This window comes from Coregonus clupeaformis, chromosome 20 (genome assembly GCF_020615455.1).
Source record: "Coregonus clupeaformis isolate EN_2021a chromosome 20, ASM2061545v1, whole genome shotgun sequence".
Classification (NCBI taxonomy): Eukaryota; Metazoa; Chordata; class Actinopteri; order Salmoniformes; family Salmonidae; genus Coregonus; species Coregonus clupeaformis.
The window spans coordinates 2,055,754-2,076,989 of record NC_059211.1 but is presented as its reverse complement, the minus strand read 5'-3'; the positions used below and the strand labels follow the sequence as shown (position 1 = coordinate 2,076,989).

The 21,236-nt window shown below is 44.6% G+C and overlaps 2 protein-coding genes and 3 non-coding genes across 5 annotated transcripts in view; all 5 read right to left on the bottom strand.

Annotated features, from left to right (window-relative positions):
• usp34 (ubiquitin specific peptidase 34) overlaps nucleotides 1-5,588 on the bottom strand; it is a 60,455-nt gene extending 54,867 nt beyond the window's left edge. Inside the window, 1 exon segment of the mRNA XM_045205226.1 lies at nucleotides 5,265-5,588. Coding sequence (XP_045061161.1) covers nucleotides 5,265-5,307 — 43 coding nt within the window. The 5' untranslated portion in view covers nucleotides 5,308-5,588.
• Nucleotides 5,589-6,509: 921 nt separating this feature from the next.
• xpo1a (exportin 1 (CRM1 homolog, yeast) a) lies at nucleotides 6,510-21,061 on the bottom strand. Its single transcript, XM_045205225.1, is given in 26 exon segments — nucleotides 6,510-7,413; nucleotides 7,587-7,683; nucleotides 8,024-8,180; nucleotides 8,447-8,581; nucleotides 8,933-9,101; nucleotides 9,566-9,760; nucleotides 10,278-10,384; nucleotides 11,737-11,920; nucleotides 12,272-12,406; nucleotides 12,643-12,806; nucleotides 13,116-13,272; nucleotides 13,773-13,954; nucleotides 14,216-14,354; nucleotides 14,657-14,854; nucleotides 15,206-15,364; nucleotides 15,693-15,821; nucleotides 17,107-17,210; nucleotides 17,213-17,225; nucleotides 17,339-17,387; nucleotides 17,695-17,876; nucleotides 17,999-18,043; nucleotides 18,147-18,208; nucleotides 18,416-18,488; nucleotides 18,770-18,871; nucleotides 19,431-19,562; nucleotides 20,471-21,061. Coding segments are annotated over 25 exon segments (3,210 nt in total). The 5' UTR covers nucleotides 19,557-19,562; nucleotides 20,471-21,061; the 3' UTR covers nucleotides 6,510-7,266.
• LOC121534383 lies at nucleotides 7,760-7,895 on the bottom strand. Its single transcript, XR_005994614.2, has one exon. It is a non-coding gene; the product is annotated as a small nucleolar RNA SNORA5 (small nucleolar RNA).
• On the bottom strand, nucleotides 9,278-9,414 carry LOC121534382. Its single transcript, XR_005994613.1, has one exon. It is a non-coding gene; the product is annotated as a small nucleolar RNA SNORA5 (small nucleolar RNA).
• Nucleotides 13,456-13,589, bottom strand: LOC121534388. Its single transcript, XR_005994619.1, has one exon. It is a non-coding gene; the product is annotated as a small nucleolar RNA SNORA17 (small nucleolar RNA).
• Nucleotides 21,062-21,236: the final 175 nt, after the last annotated feature.

Genomic DNA, 21,236 nt, shown 5'->3' with positions numbered 1-21,236 from the left:
AACAACAACTAAAATATTATTTCTGGAGGCTCAATGCGAATGGTCCTTTGATCAACAAGAGAGCAGAGATGCTCATCCCTCTAGTCTGGATGGGAGACTCAACTGACCCATGGAAGTCTCAAGCCTCTGGTGAGAAACGTGCCTCAGCACCACATTAGCACGGGCCAGGCAAGGCTCCCCATTACCGACAACTAACAGGTGCTCCACACCAACAGGCCTTCCCAAGCAGAATTGGCTTGTACTACAGGCTAAAGTCGGCTACTATATTGGTGACTATGGATGGGGGTTGGAATAATTTCACTATTCGAATAGTATCATTCATTTTTGTCGGTATCCGTATATTTGAAATAAATGTGTTTTTTTAAACATACGTTTTTAATCTGAGCACTGCTGCGCGAAGGAGAGGCTGGCTACTGCTTGGAGGTGCCGGTGAGATAGGAGCGAGCAGACAGGCAGAGGTCGTGTCGACATTTGACACTTACATGCGACTTCTGCTATCAGAATACGAAGATCGCATTGAAAAGACGGGTCTAAACGTACAAAAGTCTGACTGTGCTCAGATCTGGCTGACCACTTCAGGAGGTGGTCAGGGCTGCATTGTGTGCAGATTTCTCCTCAGTCTGGATGTTATCATGCTACCGAAAGCGCATACAGTGGGCGACGTTTTCAGCACTCCTCCCACAAGTCTCCAGAAAACGTGTGTTTTGGGACCGAGGCACCTTTTCATTATAATGTTGGAGGAAATACGTTCCTAGCATGCGAGGAACCTGTTTGCAGGACTCATAAATGCTAGCCAGCTAGCTAATATTTAGAAAAACTATATTTTGTTTGGCTATAGTTATGCTAATCTGTTTGTAATCCCTTTAGCGTCCTAGCTAGCTACAGAGATTAGCTGGCTAGTTAGCTACAGTAGTTAGCCACTGCCATCAGTTGTTGCTGTGTTATATTTAGCCTATTCCACAGTTTGTAGAATACATACAGGCAAGTTTTAATATAGCGTGGGAAAAGGGAATCCGGACACACTATGGACACGGTAGACATTTAAATGTAGGCTAGGTGTAGATGCATGACATGTTCGGAATTCTATATCAGAATTCTATATCAGAAGACTGCATGAACTGTCAAGTCTAGACACCGCCAGAGAGAGCGACACTGCCCGGCTACAGCCAAGACCAGCTAACTTGTAGCAGCCACAATGTTATGTAATAGTGCCCGTCTTGACTGGAGTAGCCTAATTGAGGCCACATTTAGCACCCTCTCCCCAACCCCATTCAATAAAACAAAAGCCTACCTATTGGTTGCTCGTTGTAGCCGACTCATTTCGCTAACTTTTAATTCCGTCTTGCATTGCATTTGTGAACTCTCACTACACTTGTTACACATTGAGCCTCTTTCCCGCTTTGATTGGCCAACATAAAACAACAAGCTACACGTGAAGGCTACCAGACAGCTACCGTTCTTTTTTATGGGGAACGTCATTAAAACTACATGGAAAAGTTTGTTTTAATTTAGAAAAAGCCTTTTCAGTGTTAAAATAGGCCTATACATTTTCTTGCCGCAAAAGTTAATACTCACAAGAATTCGAATACTAACATCCTTTCGGATATTCGTATAACCATGCACATCCCTATTGCTGACACACACACACACACAGAGTCTCAAAACAAAATGTAAGCAACTTGTGGGGCAAGGCATGTCCAATGGAAGGTTATTGCTGTGTCAAAAGCTCAGCTCTCTAACTTTTCTGTGGACAGTGCAGCATTGCCTACATTTTTCCGCAACCCCAAAGCACTTGTGTCTTTCAAACTCATTGGTGTAAATGAAAAACATTTGCGACTCTGGGGATGCTGCATTTGTGACGCATAATTTTCATCTGCACCCACCCCTCAACCAGATATCTTTGTTGTTGTACCAACACCCTATTTTCTGCTCTCAGAACAAAGAGATAAAACTGACCATATTGTTGCCTCACATCAGCCTACATGCCAAGACTAAATACAAGAAAAGCAAAAGGACACCCTGATGAAAGCGTTCGCCGATACGCAAAATGACTTAGCCCACATATTAAATGCTTTTTAACTTGCAAACCCACGAGTGCTTTAAGTTGGCCACTTAGGACCTGTTTGTGGTTCTCTTTTTTAATTTTGCTTTTCTAGTACTATTCCCCGACAAGAGCACCTGTGATTGTTTTGGAATAGCCTACTTGAAGCGTTCCTGCTACTTCTTTTTCTTACATTTTAGTCATTTAGCAGAAGCTCTTATCCAGAGCGACTTACAGTTAGTGAGTGCATACATTTTCATACCCACAACCCTGGCGTTGCAAGCGCCATGCTCTACCAACTGAGCTACAGGGGACTACTAACTAAAAGTTGGACTTAGATAAATTGCGAAATCAACTATACATTCAATATGGAACATTATGTTGGATAATTATGCTCCCTTCATAAAACAATCCATGACATTGTGTTCGGTGGCCTGTACCAAAAACATTGCGATCAGCTCCAGATAAGAGGATCTGGATCTCCCAGCCATTGTTCTGACAGCAAAGCTTTGAGCTTGTAACAAAAACAGAGAAGTAAAATAGACACCTAAAACTCAGCAGTTCTCAGCAGGGCTCTGCTGAGCTCAACTGCCTGTGTTGATAGAAGTAGTTGGCTTTAGGTGCTGATCTAGGGTCAGTTTGGCTTTTTACATCAATGGATTAGTGTTAGGCTAGGGGTGGGCAGGTAAGCTGGTCCCAGATCTATGCTCAAGGGCAACCTCTGGCTGGCTGGCACAGTGCCAGACAGCATCTTAAAACAGGGTGTGTGGGGATTGACACTGGCAGCCACATGTACATTTACATTTTAGTCATTTAGCAGACGCTCTTATCCAGAGCGACTTAAAGGAGCAATTCGGGTTAAGTGTCTTCTTCAAGGGACCATCGACAGATTTTTCCCCTAGTTGGCACGGGATTCGAACCAGCGACCTTTCGGTTACTGGCCCAACTCTCTTAAAACAGCTAGACTACCTGCCACCCTGCAGGCTTACTTGCACAGCATATTCAATAGTGGATTGAAACCCCTCATTCCCTCAGTAAATCCCTCACTACTCTTGCATGCATGCAGCCACACACAAAACATTCCCGGCTTCATGCGCTCCACTACAGCAAATTTGAGGTCAGGGGTCACCTGGTGAAAGCACACGTGGCTGCCAGTCTCGCACACATGGGGCTGCCAGTCTCACACCCTGGCGCTCCAGACAAGCCTGTCACAGGCAACAAGCCCCTCACACCTCTACTGGCGGCAGCCTGGTGCCGACACAGACACACACACAGGGGGTGTACTCTGTTTTGCTGAACAAAGGGACGACCCCCATCACAGGTAAAACAGCAGCTCTATTGTGAAAACATACTACTGTGTAGCCTACTAGCCATCTCCAAAACCATTGTTGTTAGACATACATGTGGGCCAGAGAGAGGGTATTTTGCTCAAAGACAAAAGGAGGCCCTTTTAGAACACTAGTGACATAGGCCTACTCCTCCACACACTTTAATAATACACAAGGGAAAGTGTGTCCACTGTTTATAGGCCAACTGAAATGCATAGAACACGTAAGTAAGCCTACATTTATCTTTCCATAATTTGCCTACAAACCACCAACAGCCAAGTTAATCTGAGCACCTAAAGTGTCATACTCATTGCTCATTTGAATTACAGATTTTGGGGGAGGGGATAGGTTATATTCCATTCATCTAGTTTCTTGTTTGTTTTAAATGTGTATTGACAGGATGAAAGACCCTCTGAGCTGCACCATCATGATCCCCCTTTCAAAGGGGTCCTGCAATAAGCAACCCACAACCGCTTTACCATGTCGGCTTTGGATATCCTCCCAAGACACGGAGACAATTTTAAACAAGATTACTCCCCTCTTGTCCAAGTCACCAAGTCAAACGTTTAGTCACTAATATCAGACTGAAAATATGTGTAAGACATAAGACATCCTAATCTAGCAAACAAGCATATTAAGATTTCAAATGCAAAATCCCATATTACTGATGGCAAACAACTCATATTGCACATTACACCAGGCCATAAGCCAGACTGTCAGCAGTGTCTTCTTGCTACCATCGCCAATGCCTTCCCATACTCAGTTCGCTAACTAGGTAAAACAAGCACACTCCACATACACAAACCATTGCAATTTCATAGATGTATAACTAGCTATTAATGCAATGGAGGAAACAACAGATGTAGCCCTACAAAAATTCAAAAAATGGGCCTTTGTTTATTCGCTCCCATATCCCGTTATGAAAGCAATTTGGCCTAGTTAGCTACCTCGTAGCTAGCAAAGAAGCTGCTCTAACGTTACTACTGTCCGTATATGTAGTAGGAAATACATCCAATGGCATTCGTATGCACATTTTATTTTGATTAATAACAAGCTTATAATAGCTAAATGTATTTACCTACAGTAACGTTAACTAGTGAGCACATATTGCTTAGCTAACATTAGGTTAGCTGACTGAAAGCTAAACATTTGCTTGCAATCTGGCAAAATTATTTTACAGCGCGTGTGGCAACTCAAATATTAAAACAAATCAGTCCGTTTTGATGGCAGTTGACCACAGCTATCTAGCTGGCTAGTCAGTGAGCTAACGTTAGTTAACGTTGGACAACTCGTTACTCAACGTGCAACTGACAAACATATCAACCAGACAGGCTAGTTAGCAAGAGCGAACAAGTCTGCACAACATACTATACACAGCCACCTCTCTCGTCTCCGACTAAAAAAAGGCACATGCAATGTGTAGCAAACATTTGTTATGGCCAAATACATGTCAAACCACATTTCTAGACAGGCAGTTAACCAAACGGGCAAGTTAGCTAGCTAAACAACTTAGATTGGGCTGATGCCATGGCATTCTAACTAGTTAGCTAACTCCTGTTAATGATGTTCAGAATCTCGTCTAGTTAGCTAGCTGGCCAGTTAACTCTGCTCAGGCATCCCCTTCATCCTGCAGCGATTTGACAGAAACAGGCCTCAAAGTTGCAGACAAGGTGCCATTTACATTCAGATCATTAATTCAAGACAAGGCCTTACATTGGCAGCTGTCTGGCTAGTGGTAAAATCAGAAACTGCAGAACAAGTGGAGAACAACCAGGCACGACAGGGGTACGATAGCTAACTGTCCAGCTTCACTCAGGTAGCCTGACTTAGCTAACCTTAGCTAGCATTAGGGGACCACTACGCCACCAAACCATTTAATAAAAATGTTTACTTACTTTCATTTAAAACCTCCACCAGCTCGGCGCAGTTTTCACACATTGTTCATCAAGAAAATAACGACGGAAAAGTGTAGTCAAACCATTGGAAATTGTTGATGGATACGAATTGTTGGCACCTGGTTGTTTTGGGGAAAAGGCCCGACGTAGTGGTTGGTGAAGGTTTGCTAATGCATTAAATAAATAAGGGAGAGTAATAGATTCAGATTAAATTAGTTTCTAAATATCGTTGATAAAGTCAAAAAGTAAGAGGCATTAAGATACAGAGTCGAGTCAATCTCCAATCTGAGCGTTACTGGAGAGAGTAGATACCGCAGCCATATTGAAAAGGGGTTTGGGGGGGGCACAGCATGTTCATTATTCGTAACTTTCCGTTGTCTCCTTCGCCTTGTTCGACTTTTTCCGCTAGTCTCGCGGGTACTCCATCAGCAAGAAATGTTTACAAATGGCGTTTCATTCCCAGACAGCCAAGAGAGCACCAGCCAGTAGCCACCGAGGCGATTCGATTATCTAGGCCGGGTTACCCCGATGAGGGGAGTATACACCGGGTGAAAAGTGATTTCATTCGTTTTGGAACCGGGCTGCCTCTAGGGCGTGAGCCAGGTGCCCCGTTCAGTAATGGAGTAGGATTATGTTTTCACATGCAAAAGTGATTGCTTTTGATAAAACTGTTTTGAAATTTCGAACATATATTTTATGGAAAATACATGTCTGTTTTTGGACAACATTACCGAGTGGCGCAGATTATGGTTCGATTTGAGAAAGGTGCTCCTCCCTCACCACTTGTGCCCTTTCCTGTCACGGGCCATAGACCGGTGCACTGCGGCTCAGGTTAATAGATCGCCCTCATTGGCACCAAGAGACAGTCCACCTTCCAGACATTTTATTCATTTGTGGAATTTGTCAGAGAAGTATTATGCCATGACATCGTTTTTTATTTGGTACTCCAAAGTATTTCCTGATGTATTTTGACCTTAAAAGTTTTTTACATTATTCCTCTCAAACTGCAGATTATCTGTGGTTTCAAATCCTAATTCAGATATTGGGATTTAATAACCTTCAATGACTGAAGGAAACACACACCTTTTTAAAATCAAATTGTGTCAGGTATCATTTCCCCCAACACCATAGTTATTAATAATGTATTATTTATTGAAGTGTTTATCACCAGTGACTGTGTAATGAGATATTGTCTCACCATGTAATGTATTTACGTATATGCAAGTTGGTACAGGACATACACAGTTTTGTAAAAATAACCAACTTTATGTTCCCATAGTACTAAAGACAGCTTTACAAACAGGATGATATGCACATAACCTTCCATTTGATCTAACATTCTCGTCAAAATTTCAGAGCAGTCAGTTTTGGGTGCAAACAGAAGCCCCGACTCACCCACACAAAAACTGCTCACAAATCAAAAACAAAGGAAGAACGTAATTTACCACCCTTGACCGTCACATTCATCTGCAGGCCATGCGGCTCCTCCGAAAAACACAGAGCTCTTTCTATTGGAGCACTTCCTGGCGCTACAGCGCTTCTTAAAGTAACCCTTTTGCGTGTGTTTTTAACATATCTTACATATAAACAAATACAAGGTGTTGGTGGGGGGTGTATGGAAAGAAGATGGTTAAAAAAAAAGTATTTAATTCTTTCAACTTCATGCACGTCTAAACAGAGAGGATGACCAAAAACATAAAGCTTGAATTAGCGAGGGAAAAGGAGCGATACCGTATTATTACACAAATTACTCTGTATAAAATGCGTCCGTATGCAAAAAAGGGGAGTGCCCGAATCGGAGGCGCAATTCTCATTTACATATTGGCATTGATTTGGTTGACAAACAACCGAGTGCTGAGGGCACCTCCTGCCGCCCCCTCCCTCTCAATCTCACACACACACACACACACAATTGACAAGAGGAGCTTCCAGCTTCTCTTGCCTTTATTTTTTTCAAAAACTGTACATGTTTGCTGTTGTGTTCGTTCCTATGTGGCGGCGCTCAGTCGCACATCTCCTCTGGGATTTCATGGGGGTTGAGGATGCCGGGGACGGACATCTGCAGTTTGTGTTTCTCCTCCTGGGCCTGCCGCAGCGACGTCTCCCGTTCCTCCAGGAACAGGTCTGTGGTGTCCTCGCCAGCAAACTCCTGGACAGGGAGGAAAGAGAGGAAGTTGAGAGTTGAGTGTGAGGGACAAATATCACGTTAAAACAGTATCTACCGCGCTCCAGAGGTTTGACACCTCAGACAGACACACAAGGGCCAGAGAGTTACTAAGCGTTTGCACCCGTGTGTGTGGCTACAAAACCGGAGTGACTCACCTTGATCTGCACCAGGAAGTCCCTCAGGTGCTCCTTGAAGGCAGGGATGTCCTGGTTCAAGCTGAACAGACCTGTTACAAACACCTTCACCTGGGCACTGGAATAGAGAGGAAAGTCAGGATCACAACACATTCACCTACCTACAGTAAGTATATCACTTTAGATCAACTAGTTATTGTCTGTAGTACAAGTGTATCCCCAACACCCCATGTAAAAGAGATGAGGCCCATGAACTACAGGTTCACTGTGGCAGCCATTTGGGCCAGTGCGGTCCATTGTAGAGGAAGCACCGAATTTGACAAGGCTGCAAACGAACACATCCCTATCTTAGTGTTCAGAGTGGAGCACATCAAATGTTTCATTTGAATTTACTTCACAGGGGCCCTCAGGGCAGCTAAAAAATAATGCAGATAGGCAGGCTGACAAGACAAACTTACTCTTGTAGATGGGGGAAGGCAGTCTTGAGCAGGTTGGCCACGTACTCCTGAACGTATCCCTGGTTGTTCTGGCTGGCTGGGTTGAGGGCGGCGCTGATTTTACCCTCCTCCACCAGGTTGAACATGTATGCCAGGATGGACGCGTGCATGGTTAGCCCTGGAGAAAATCAAGCATATCATCAATTATACCCACACTTGTCTTGCACTCACCAATGGCACTTCAGCACATTGCCGTGTCCATCTGCCATGTCTGTGTTTGACTCTACTGCGGTGACACCAAAGTGAAATAACCCCTTCAGGAATCAAACCATCTAGTGTATAACAAGGACTGATTCCTCGCCTGTACCAAACACTTATTACAGTCCCATAGATGTTTCCGGTGATATTTAACCGTCAACCAACAATGCCCACCAACCCCCTCACCTGCTGTGTGCGAGGTATCTGTGACGACGGAAAATATGTGCTGGAGGATGTCACAGAAATAGGTCTGGTAGAAGCTCTGTGCGGCAGCCTCCTCCTGAGCCACGTTCTGCAGCAGGGTGTAAAGAATCTGCAGACCTGGAGGACATAACGAGACAGAGGGAGAGAGAGGATGCAGGGATGAGTGGCTTGATCACAATAATAAGCAGGGAGTATTCCACAATGTACCGTAAGGACTATTTCCCAGACTCAGATTAAGCCTAGTCCTGGACTAAAAAGCAATTATCCATTGAAAAAAAAAGCTTTAGTCCAGGATTAGGTTAATCTGTGTCCGAAACGCCCATAATATTTCAAATGTAGAGGTAAGTGAACTGCATTTCACCTCAAAGGAGTTTGACAACCTCATTCACTAATGCTAAATTCCAATCTCGTGACAGTCATAGCATGTATGAATAGGTAGGTGAGGCCAAAGCATATGGAGGGTCTTACCAGTGTCTGCAACGTTCCTCATGGTGTGTTTGAAGGCCCAGATAATGGAGTCCAGCACCAGTTTGAACTGGGCCGGGGGTATAGAGAGGAAGGCCGGGAAGCACTGAGAGTTCACCGCTTGGAGGAGGTAGAAGAAATGGGTCCTATGCTCTGGGTACTCCTCAAAGTCCTAGAGAGGAGAAATGTTGGACAATGTCAGTGCAATTACTTTCTATAAGGAATAAAGACTGCTAGGACTATATATACACAGACTTTATTTTAACTTTTTTCACGCATACAATTACAAAAAGTATCCTGTGTTCAACAATCCTTCAGTTTACAACCTTGCATTGGATAGACTTGACTAATTGTCTGTAGTACAAATTTATCCCCAACACCCATGCAAAAGGGATGCGAGGCCCATGAACTACAGGTTCACTGTGGCAGCCATTTTGGCCAGTGCGGTCCATTGTGGAGGAAGCACTGAATTTGACAAGGCTGCAAACTAACACATCTGTGTCTTTCTGTTAATGTTCCTTTGACATCATTTGCAGTCTATAAGAGCCACTCAGGCCAGCTATGAATATTAACTAATTAATAGATTACAGTATAGTGCTATAATAGTATAGTGAAGGAAACATCTATGAAACATACTTTATTGATCATGTTCAAAGTGCACTCGAAGACGGCGTCGAAGATCTTGGGAATCTCCCCGGTGATGTGTCCGCCCAGCTTATTGACGATGGTCGCCATGGTGCTGAGCACCTCTGGCTCTCTGGCTGCGGGGACGTTGCGCTGGTAGTCGATGAGTACGGCCTCCAGCAGGGGCGGGACAAAGTTCTCCCCCACCTGTAGAACCACGGAACATGGTAGAACGTGACCAGTTAATACAGAGACATCCAATCTAACATTAAAGCAAACTGTCAGATAACTAAGGGCTTGGGGCTCCACTGGGGGTAGTAGTGGTTCAATTCATTGGCACCATAGTTTAGAGGAGGAACTGACAGGCAAATGCTATATCTTTGTCTGTAATGTGAGCTATTCTCTGCCTTTTCAACCTGTAAATAGATTAAATAGTTTCAATGGGCATGATTCCTCTGGATAAGGTTGGTGGCCAAGGACATTTTTGGGGGGGCTGTGTGGAGTGTAAGCTAGTCCAGATAGTCAGTTGTATCTTTCTGGTTGTCTTTCTGCCTCCCGTTACTCTATGGTGTGGTTTAGACAGGCTATCTATGGTCTGAGAGATGCCCGCTCTGATCCCACCATTACATTTAGATTTTCTAAGAGGATCTATAGGAGAACCACTGGTCAACAGCATTCCCTATAGGCTGTGACTCTAGATCTGATTAAGACAGGACAGACTCACCATTTGTGGGTCGTTAGAGCGGCTGACCCAACCTGAGATCAGCTTGAGCGTTTCTCTCTTCACCGTCCTCATGCTCCGGATCAGGGGTTGCTTGGTCACCATCTCTCCTAGCAGGACAATAGAGAGCGTTAGTTAGCTAGCATAGGGTTTAGCATGGAGCAAGCATGTGGGTAGCATGGAGCAAGCATGGAGCAAGCATGGGGGTAGCATGGAGCAAGCATGGGGGTAGCATGGAGCAACCATGGGGGTAGCATGGAGCAACCATGGGGGTAGCATGGAGCAACCATGGGGGTAGCATGGAGCAACCATGGGGGTAGCATGGAGCAACCATGGGGGTAGCATGGAGCAACCATGTGGGTAGCATGGAGCAACCATGGGGGTAGCATGGAGCAACCATGGGGGTAGCATGGAGCAGCCATGGGGGTAGCATGGAGTAGCCATGGGGGTAGCATGGAGCAGCCATGGGGGTAGCATGAAATCTCCAACTTCAGTGCATTCAAGACAACTGGGAACTCTGGAGAAAAAAACGAGCTCCGACTGAGAAAAATCGTTGTGAACGATCATCCAACTCAGAATTCAGGCCTCTTTCTAGAGCTCCGACTTTCCGACCTGAAGATCACTGACGTCATGATTTGACCTCGTATTTTCAGAGTTCCCAGTTGTCTTGAAGGCACCATTAGACTGGGCCTATAGTTCTGTGACTGATGCTGCAGCTGCAGACCGAGTTAGGCACACACACACACCAAGACAAACAGAGCACCTCCGGCATACAAGAGTCTGACAGACCCACCAAGACAAGCAGAGCACCTCAGGCATACAAGAGTCTGACAGACCCACACACACACACCAAGACAAGCAGAGCACCTCAGGCATACAAGAGTCTGACAGACCCACACACACACACACCAAGACAAGCAGAGCACCTCAGGCATACAGGAGTCTGACAGACCCACACACACACACCAAGACAAGCAGAGCACCTCAGGCATACAAGAGTCTGACAGACCCACACACACACCAAGACAAGCAGAGCACCTCAGGCATACAAGAGTCTGACAGACCCACACACACACACCAAGACAAGCAGAGCACCTCAGGCATACAAGAGTCTGACAGACCCACACACACACACACACCAAGACAAGCAGAGCACCTCAGGCATACAAGAGTCTGACAGACCCACACACACACCAAGACAAGCAGAGCACCTCAGGCATACAAGAGTCTGACAGACCCACACACACACACACCAAGACAAGCAGAGCACCTCAGGCATACAAGAGTCTGACAGACCCACACACACACACCAAGACAAGCAGAGCACCTCAGGCATACAAGAGTCTGACAGACCCACACACACACACCAAGACAAACAAGCACCTCCGGCACACAGATCAGATAGACCAAAGACAGAGTAGACACACCACTGACAGACTTGGCACGCACACACACGTCTCACCGTTGGTCTGGATGGCAGAGGAGATGTTCTCACTCAGACACTTGTAGACGTTGAGCATGTCCAGGTAGATGCGTCCCAGCTGCACCACGAAGGGGTGTCCCACGGCCTTGCAGGCCCGCACGTTGGTCTTCAGGATGCTGCCCAGCTGACGCACTGTCTCCGCATCCTTCAGGATGTCCACATTCTGGGGGAGAGAGAGCGTTAACAAGTCAGTTAAAATGCTGTTACAAACGCATTTTCCGACAATATATTGTAAGTCGCTCTGCATAGCGTTTTACTAAAGTGTAAAAAGATAAGGCTTTGCCAGTTGCTATTTATAAAATACAAAAATGGGAAAAAAAAGCACTGGAAATTCTGATGACAAATGTTGCTGATAAAACTACAAGGGCATCTAAGACTGTGTGGGTATTTCTCTATGGCACAGTGGTACAAGGTGGGTGACACTGTGTTGTTTGGGTTGTGTTGCATCCATACAATGCAAAATGCTTTGAAACAAAGATTTACAAATACAATCCCATAGTAGAGTGTGACTCACCTTGGTTGCCTGTTGGATGATGCTGTCCCACACCTGGTTGGGTAGCAGCATGTACTTCTCTATAAGGTGCTCCTGCACAGCCTGGTCCGTCTGGGCCCCAATCATGTAACCCACCGCTTCGTAGAACGTGTGCACCTGAATGGGGGGAGGGGAGGAGATATGAGGTTGATCATGGTAATATGATAACATTTGCTGCTTCATAGCCAACTCCAGCAATTTCACGTCTGTGACAACTGGAAACAGGGTGCTACCTGAACTTCGCTAATAGCAACACTGGTTTTGAGTTTCCATTTGAAATGTTTTTCAACTACTACTGTATTTTACTCTTAGTTTTGGTTGTTTTCAGGGGACCTGTAGCTCAACTGTGGTACCTGTTGGGGCTGGAGGTCACAGATGATGGTGTTGATGTTGTTGAGGATCTCGTCGATGAAGGGCATCACCTCACCCACCTGCACCTGGACAAAGTGGCGCCGGCACTTCTGGGCGATCTTGATGAAGGTGTCGCACGCCATGTCCTGCACGCCGTCGTGGGTCTCTGCCGGGAACAATTACATTCAAATAAAATGTTCAATAAAATAACACTGTTGGGGCGTGTTCACTTGGGCACACCGAAGCAAAACTTTTTTAAATCTTTAAATCGGTGTTTCTTATTGGACCAGTCCAGGTAGTCCCTCCCTGTTTCAGTTGGTTTTCTTCTGTCTAGTGCCAAATGAACACAGCCCTGGTATTTTGCATGGATGCAAAATCACACCAAGGAAATCAACTCACACAAACACGACACTGAAAACAGTATCCTGTATCTTTTTAAGATATGCAAGTGGTGGCCTGAACGAAAGTTGCTTACCGTGCATGAACTCAAAGAGCTTGTTGACGACAGTCTTGAGGAACTTCCAGTGGGCTCGGAGGAAGCGTGGGTACTGGCCCACGATGTACATGATGTTTGAGGCGATGATGGCCTTGTTGTCCTTCCCCCTCTTCTGCTCACAGAGGCCCAGCAGGTCCTGGAGACATGATGGGAAAACGACACAGTTGGTCAACAACACAGAAACACAGCTCAGTACATCCTGACAGTCACCCTCTACAACAGCAGAGTTGGGGCCAATTCCATTGTAAGTCTTGTCAGGTGACTTGGACGTGGAATTTCTCCATAAGAATGTCCTTCAATTCTTTTTTTTTAGTTGCCAAATGTCAGTTCTATCAAATCACTCCAAGTACCCACTGTTCTGAGTCCTCGGCGTAGACATAGCCCTGTCACTCTCCGCCCCTCATGACACAGGCTCGACACGCACAGTCGGACTGCAACGCCTCAAGGGGCAGGCCATTCAATTTCTGAACAGTAAGGGGAACATTTATGGTCTAACAGAACACAGACCTTGACAACTAAGACCAGCAACTATGTGTGTATTTTACACTTTAAAGACCGTAGCTACCTGTGAAGGTGCAATGTGTGTATGTGTGTCTGCGTGGGTTTGCGCGTGCACTGTGTGTCCATTACACAGACCTTGATGACGGTGACCAGAAACCTCTTCTCGTCCTCCTCGTGCATGGCCCCGCTGATGGAGCCGATGGCCCAGCATAGCGTGTTCAGGTTCCTCCACGACCACTCTGTCCCGTTCACCTGGTTGTGCAGCTTCTCCGTCATGATGCGCTCCGTGTCCGCATAGTCTAAATGGGTCAGGTAGACTGGGGGGGGAAGGGAGTTATGCTAGTCACAGAGCGAGGGAGTGTGTGGAAAGTGCCCTATGTTATAGACAGCGAAGAAAAGTGTGTGAGAGAGATGTGTACTGAGATGTGTGTTTGAGTGTCACTGATAGAGCGATCAATTGTGGAAAGTACATTTGACAAAGGAAAAGATTGAGCAATTGTGCTTGACATTGCAGACTAGAGAATGGACGTGTGTGTGAGAGAGAGAGATGTTCAGACTCTCCTGGGCCATGCACTCACCCAGTGTCTCTCTCATGTTCTTATAGAGGTTGATTGAGTCTGTGTCCTTCATAAACTCTCGGACCACCTCTCCCTGGTCGTTCTCCACCACCAGCACCTCCTCTGGCTTGGCCATCCGGCTCACCATCAGCGTACGCACCTGTGTTACCGGGCAGACAACATGCCAGAGACTATTAATGGACAATCTAAAAGTAATCCTATCGTATCACAGACAGACACCATGGTGAGGCAGGGACTGTCAATAAGAAACACAGTAGAACATAAAGGTTGTGTTCAGTTGTAAAATGGTTTGAAGTGGTGGGAACTACATGAACTTGTCCGATTGTAACACGTTTTTGTTGTCTTTTGTAGATTGCTTTGCTACGGTGTGCCCTATGACACGACCCTGGAGGACATTGGTTTGGGGAACCCATCAGTCTGTCTCTGAGTGTTACTCCTCACCTTTGAGAGCACGGGCAGGTAGAGGTGCCGGCGGGGGGGCACGTCAAAGTGCTGGCTCCCAGAGAGCAGGGGGGAGGTAGAGGTGGAGAAGGGGCTCTCCCTGTAGAGCTCGGCCGCCAGGTGGTTCCAGTACTCTAGACAGATCTTAAAGATCTCCGTCTCCTCCACCTCAGACACCAGCAGCATGTAGTGCAGAGCCTGGAGGCGAGAGGGTGTGTGATTAGAACAGAAGGTAAGGAGAATGTTGAGGATTGGGGGGTTCGGTCCATTTCAATGGTGTGTGACTTGAGGATGAAAACATAAAGGGAAAATTGGTACAGAAAATAATTGTTATAATAATGAAATGCAGATACATAGTATTTGAGGTCAAAGGTAATATTGTTCTGGCTGCAGTACTGGTTAGGTTGGCGGAGAACGAGGGGGTATGTGAAACCTTAATACGTGACTTTTATTAATGAATGTGATTGATTCATGTGTTTTCCCCCAAAAACACATTGCAGGAACAGTATCTCTGCTGTTATTGTCCAGTATTCACGGCATTAACGTTACCTCCATGAGTGTCTCCCTAAGGTTGGGCCTCTTCTCGATGAGCTGTCCATGCTCTTTGAGGAAGGTGCAGAGGAACAGGCTGAGGTTCTGGATGAAGTTCTGCTCGTCGTCCTTGCCGTTGGAATACGCCAGGCGGATGTTGGTATTCAGGGGGAGCATCTAACACAAAGAGAGCGATTGGGGAAAATACTGATTATTTCATGCATCAATTAGTGTTAATTCACACATGATTTTTTTTTATGTAAAAATGTTTGCTAACTTCTTAATAGTTCTTATGATGCCTGTTGAAACACAGAGTCGTCACATATGGTATCCAGTATCCTGTTTAAAAAAATATATGTAACCAATCGGTTTGTCCTGGTCCATCATTTGGTACCACTGCTCCAATAGAGTTTTGACAGTAGGCTTAACTGGCCAGCAGATGGCGCTATGCGTACCAGTTTTAGCCGACATGGTGTGTACCTGTTTGAGCTGACATGGTGCGTACCTGTTTGAGCTGACACATGGTGAGCGTAAAGAGGTTGACAAACTGCTCCTCGTACTGGTTGACGCTCACGCCGGCGATCTCCGTCAGACACTTCAGCGTCACGTTGCGGAACATGGGCACGTTCAAGAACTGGGAACAGACGAGAAGAAAAAGAGGTTAGTCAACAGGGTCGTATTCACTAGGCACCAATCAGAAGAAAACTGACTGAAACAGGGAGGGACTACTTAAGCATGTCCAATAAGAAAAAGTGTTAGACCGAAGTTGAGTACACAACAGTTCACCTGACACAGACTGAATCCAAACATTACACTGTTGATTTATGTGCTTTTTACATTTACTGTACTTTTCGCCACATTTGCTGATAACGAAATCTGAAAATACTCTGGATACATTAAGTAACATGATAATAATTGTCCTTTAAAATGTGGGGTAGGTGCAACATAAGACAAAACAATTCCAAGGGTTTGAGTGAGAGGACTAACTGGTGTCTCCAAGTGGCCACACACCTCTCATAGAAGAGTCTTCCAACTATAAGCCACTTTTTTTTGCTCTCCTATCCGTGCTGTTGAGGAACTAGAGCAAGCACACTTGTAGTTCAGTCTTGAACACAATCCTGCATCCCCCCCATCGCACAATTACTATTGTGGTTTACGCAATCCAATAACACCCCATTATAAATCTCAATCTGGGTCAAGTGGGCATGATTTGAAAGCTTGTTCTATTGCCAACATAACTAGCTAAGTTATAAAATATGATTTTATGAGTGTTTGGCTTGCTTGTATGACATCAAAGTGGTATTTATTATAATCCTCATGTCTCATCATTCAAAATACATAGTCATCTTAATATACAGCATTTCCCTCACTCAGACAACAAAAAATCGAAAGTTGCCCAATTACCTGGTGGGATGGGGGCAACTTATTGTCGCGCACGGTGCTCAAGTTCAGAACAGCTGTCAGTCAAAACCCATACAGTGCTGTGAAGTGCAGAGCCAGAGCTCTGACCATGTATAGCATGTTACTGTACATCCACTGCCGTTCCAATTTAGGCACTTATTAGTGGCCAAATCTGCCATTTTCAGCCCGTATACAGGGTACAAGTGTATGAACGTTTGCAGCAGACCAGGTCGCCGAAGCAACAAGGAGCAAATGTCTCAACCGTTCACTATATTGTTCCTCCGGTTCTTACGCACTTGCAAGCAAAACCAATGCAAGTGCGCCTTTGTGAGAGGATGCCTATAGTTAAACTGCTGTTCCGAGTTTCCACAAGCCGGTATTGCAAAATCACATCAAAAAACACCACTAAATTGCAGAGAGAGATGTTTCAATGGAACCGAGAAGTAATAAGCTGATCCTTAGTCATCTAATTTTCAGTATGGGGACAGGTGCAAGTGAGTCATCAGGAGTTCAGTTACCTTGTACACCAGAGTGCTGATCAATTTGGTCTCAAATATGTACCCCAGGGGGATCCAGTTCAGGAAACGCAGGAGAGTTTCGAGTGTGGCTTGGACCAGGGGGCATTCTGGGAGTTTTCCTGCAGAAACATTTGGCATTTAACATGTGTTGGGTATTCAACATGTGTGAATGTGTTTTTCCAAAGTCCATTTCATATCCAGACAGTTTAGAGTCCCTGAGCCATTTGCTTACCATGACAAACTGGCAGAGCTGGAATATTTGCGAGAATTCATTGCACATGCTGAAAAATATAAATAAAAAATCATTACTAAATAGCATTTCAGTGTACAATTCCATCTTATGCTTTCAACCTCAAATGCTTTCAAATAATGTGTTGATAAAAATGGCACATGTGAAGAGACTGGTAATGATACCAACCACTAATACTAAGGGAAACAGACTCTTTGCAATACACAGTACATCTCCAAGCAGCCAAAGCATTTATTGTATAAATAAGCATTTAAATGTACTGTGTACACTACATTGTATCCTGTGCATTTGACAAACGTTTAAAGTTATTAGGTAGCTGGATAGGAGATGTTATGTACCTGTCCTTCAGGTGCTTGGCCTTGACCTGGGTCATCTGTCCGCTGGAGAAGTCAAAGACCTCCTCGCTGAGCAGCTTGAGGATGATCATGTTGTTCTGACACAGGCTCTCGCTGGTGCGGCTGGCACCCACGATGTCACTGATGAAGGTGGGCCAGTGTTTGGGCCACTCCTGCTTCAGGATCTACACAAGCAGATGAGACACGTTAAGTTTGATTGTTTCGGTTTTATACCATTTGTAACGACAGAACAGACGTGTGTGTATGTGTTTCTAAAGTTACTTTTTTCTCTTCTCTTTTTTTTTACCTGTACGAGGATCATGTTGAGTTTTGCAATGTACACTCCATCTTTCTGAAACACAGATGAAAAATGCAGATGAAATTTGGGAACGAGCACAGAATTTCAACCATTGCAGTGAGAACAGAGTCAAACAAACACAGGAAAGACTCTTTACCTCGACATTTGCGGCATCAGATGAGGTCTTGATAATCAGACCAACGACATACTTCTTTATTCCTGAAAACATGAGGAAATGTTCATGACTCAACATTGTCAAAGATCAAATGTTTTTGTCTGCATAACACAACACATTAGCAAGAGACGTAGTCTAGCCATGTTGCCATTCCATTATCTTAATGTTGCTGTTCATTTGCAAGGTTGGTGTCTCACGCATGGCCCTAATATTGTTGTGTTATTCCTAACAGCCTATCCAGCAGGTGTTACCTTCACATTGATTTCTGGGGAGAATCTTCCAGCGTGTTTTGATCACAGTCTCCAGAATTTGCAGTGCATAGTACTGGAATGGAGAGGGAGAGGCTTAGACTACCAGGATAGGCATATGACTCACAACTGCATCTCATTTCCACTAATAAGACAGATCTTGTATCTTTGATATACATTGGATAAAATACATCAAAAGCTAACAAATGTAATAAACAAGATCTATGCATCTCTATGGATCCAACTGGACTGCCAATGCCTGGCTGTAATGATATGCTTTTCAATGTTGGCTTATAACTTCCTCCTGGTTTAGAGGATGAAAACCGATCACTGGGAATGCATCACTGGCACGCATACTTTAGTCTTCATGTTCTGAGAAAACTCCAGGATGGTGTCGACTCGTGTCCATGCATCTGGGTGATCCTTCAGGTTGGTCAGCACCTCCTGTGCCATGCGTTGCTGTGGAAGACAAGGAGAGAGAAACTGTTCTGCGATCTGTGGGGGCTTTAAAAGGTGTAATCCGCAGTTGAAACAATAAAGTAGGAACCCCGCCTCTGTTTTTGTTAAAAGGGGATGGAGAAATGTAAACATTTCAAATTCATAGACAGAGCTATGGATGCAAGGACTGACCTTCCATTATATGAAAATTATAGTTTTAACTATGTTCAGGCTATACAGTGTTTGTTTACGTTTACTGTTTACAAACATGGGAGTAAAATAAGTTTAGATTATGCTACGCCACGCCCACGGACGTTAGTTTCTTCACCTGAGTCTGGAAATCTATTCTAGAGCGTAGGTTTGGTCCCAGAAACCAAAGGGTTGGCCCAGAGCGTTTGAAAATGCGTCATTGGCTTTGATACTCAAAGCCAAATCAGAGATTATCCAATCACCTGATGACTTTGTTTTTGTACAACACCCCTGATATTTGAAGTCACCACAAACGGCCTCAATTATGGCAGTCTCAGACTGAAGTATGTGGCAACGATAGAGCAGCAGGAGGGCAAAGTGCAGCTCTCACCTGTGATCCGACATCATAGTACATGGAGTTGACTACATTGTCCAGCAGATTGATGTCCAGCTTTTGACTGAAGTCTAGCAGCTGTCTTGCTGCATGATCTGCCAACATTGTCATGTTTGCTGGCATAGAGCTCTAGGAATGGAGGGGTGAAGGGAAACATGAGAACAAATGACAGAACTTAACTACAGACAGACAAATATAAATAAAACCTAACCAAAAGACCAAAACAAATGGCTGATTAAATATATGCCACTGTCCAAATATATTATTTTCGCCACCTACATTGCTACCTCTGGCTACACCCACCCACATGTAACAACAATGGCGAAATATTGAGTATGACTAAAATTGCGAAATCACTCGCAAGCCTGTAAACTTGAATAGACTGGGAAACAGCGACACCATGGACCACAATTGGTACTTAAGACGCGTTCAAGTGCTAGTCGGAACTAGGAAACTCGAAAATGTCCGACATGCTAACTGGTTCAACCACTTCAACCACTTCCGGAAATGTCCGAGATTTCTAGTTCCGACAAACACATGAACGCGGCAATATAGCAACCCCTCCCTCCATACAGCAATACAACATTGCTGCTATGGCTAGTTGATCACGTTAGCGTGCTTGCTAACGTTACTGTTTAACTTAGCGTTTACTATTGTTAGCTAACGTTCCCTCTATTGTGTATCCAAATTAATTACATGTCTAGATTAACTGATCACAAATTTGACACAGGTCTATTGATCTTTATTAACTAGCTAGCTTATCGCATAAACTAACGTCTGGCTAATGTAGCCATGTTAAGCTTGTAAGATAATCAATTAAATTAAGAGACTTGACTCACTCGTATTAACAAAATATTAAGTAATGTTCACAATTCTAGCTAGCTATCAAGCTAGTTTGGCTATAACAACAGCCAGCTAGCCAGCTAACACTAGTTAGCCAGCTAGCTATTAGCATTAGCTAACGTTAGCTACATCACCACCCAGACTCAAGAGATTCCACCCATTTAGCTAGCTAACCACCTAGCTACCAAACTTACCTTGTTTCTTTAGTCTTTCCGTTGTAATGAAATAAAAAAACGATTTTTGCTCTTATTTTAAAACTCTCGTCTGGCTGGATGTCAGGCTATCTCATGGCACACGTTCCAGTGTGTTTGACATTCGCTAGCTAGCTTCCTGGCTAATTAGCTAGCTAGCCAAATGATTGCTGTCCTGCTAGCACTGATAGCACGCCGTTAGCTGTATGTCCCGCCACTGAAGCGAAGTTTCAGTATGATCATGTACATTTAGCAATTTACCATATACCAAATAAATGTCCACGGACTAGTCTAGAAGCATCTTAGTAATGATGAAGTCGTTGCTGACGGCGATAACTATTATCAAGTTAGCCTGCTAATGCACAAGTCAATCACTTAGCTTCCCTTGGCTAGCTAGCTAACAATTTACGGAGTCACACGTATTGCGTTATTCCGGTTCATAATCACAAAATAAAAGAATCTTGAGTTTTTTATTGGTTCTATTCGTATATAATGTTTGATAGCAGGGCTTTGTAAGAGCGTGTAAGCCAGCTCTTCCTCTCATCTCATGCTTCAAACCCAAGACCAGTTGAAACCGGTTAAGACTGGGATATTCCATCTAGGTTTTTCGGCCCATGGCGCCGCGTAAAATTTGGACTATGTGCACGCCCTTGAGGGATCCGATTGGTTTGTCATAAATCTGTTCAAGGGTTGTCCTGTTATTTTACGGGCTGACGATGCTGTCAATCAAAATGAACATCCTTCCTTCAGGACCCACGCGGCTGTGTTT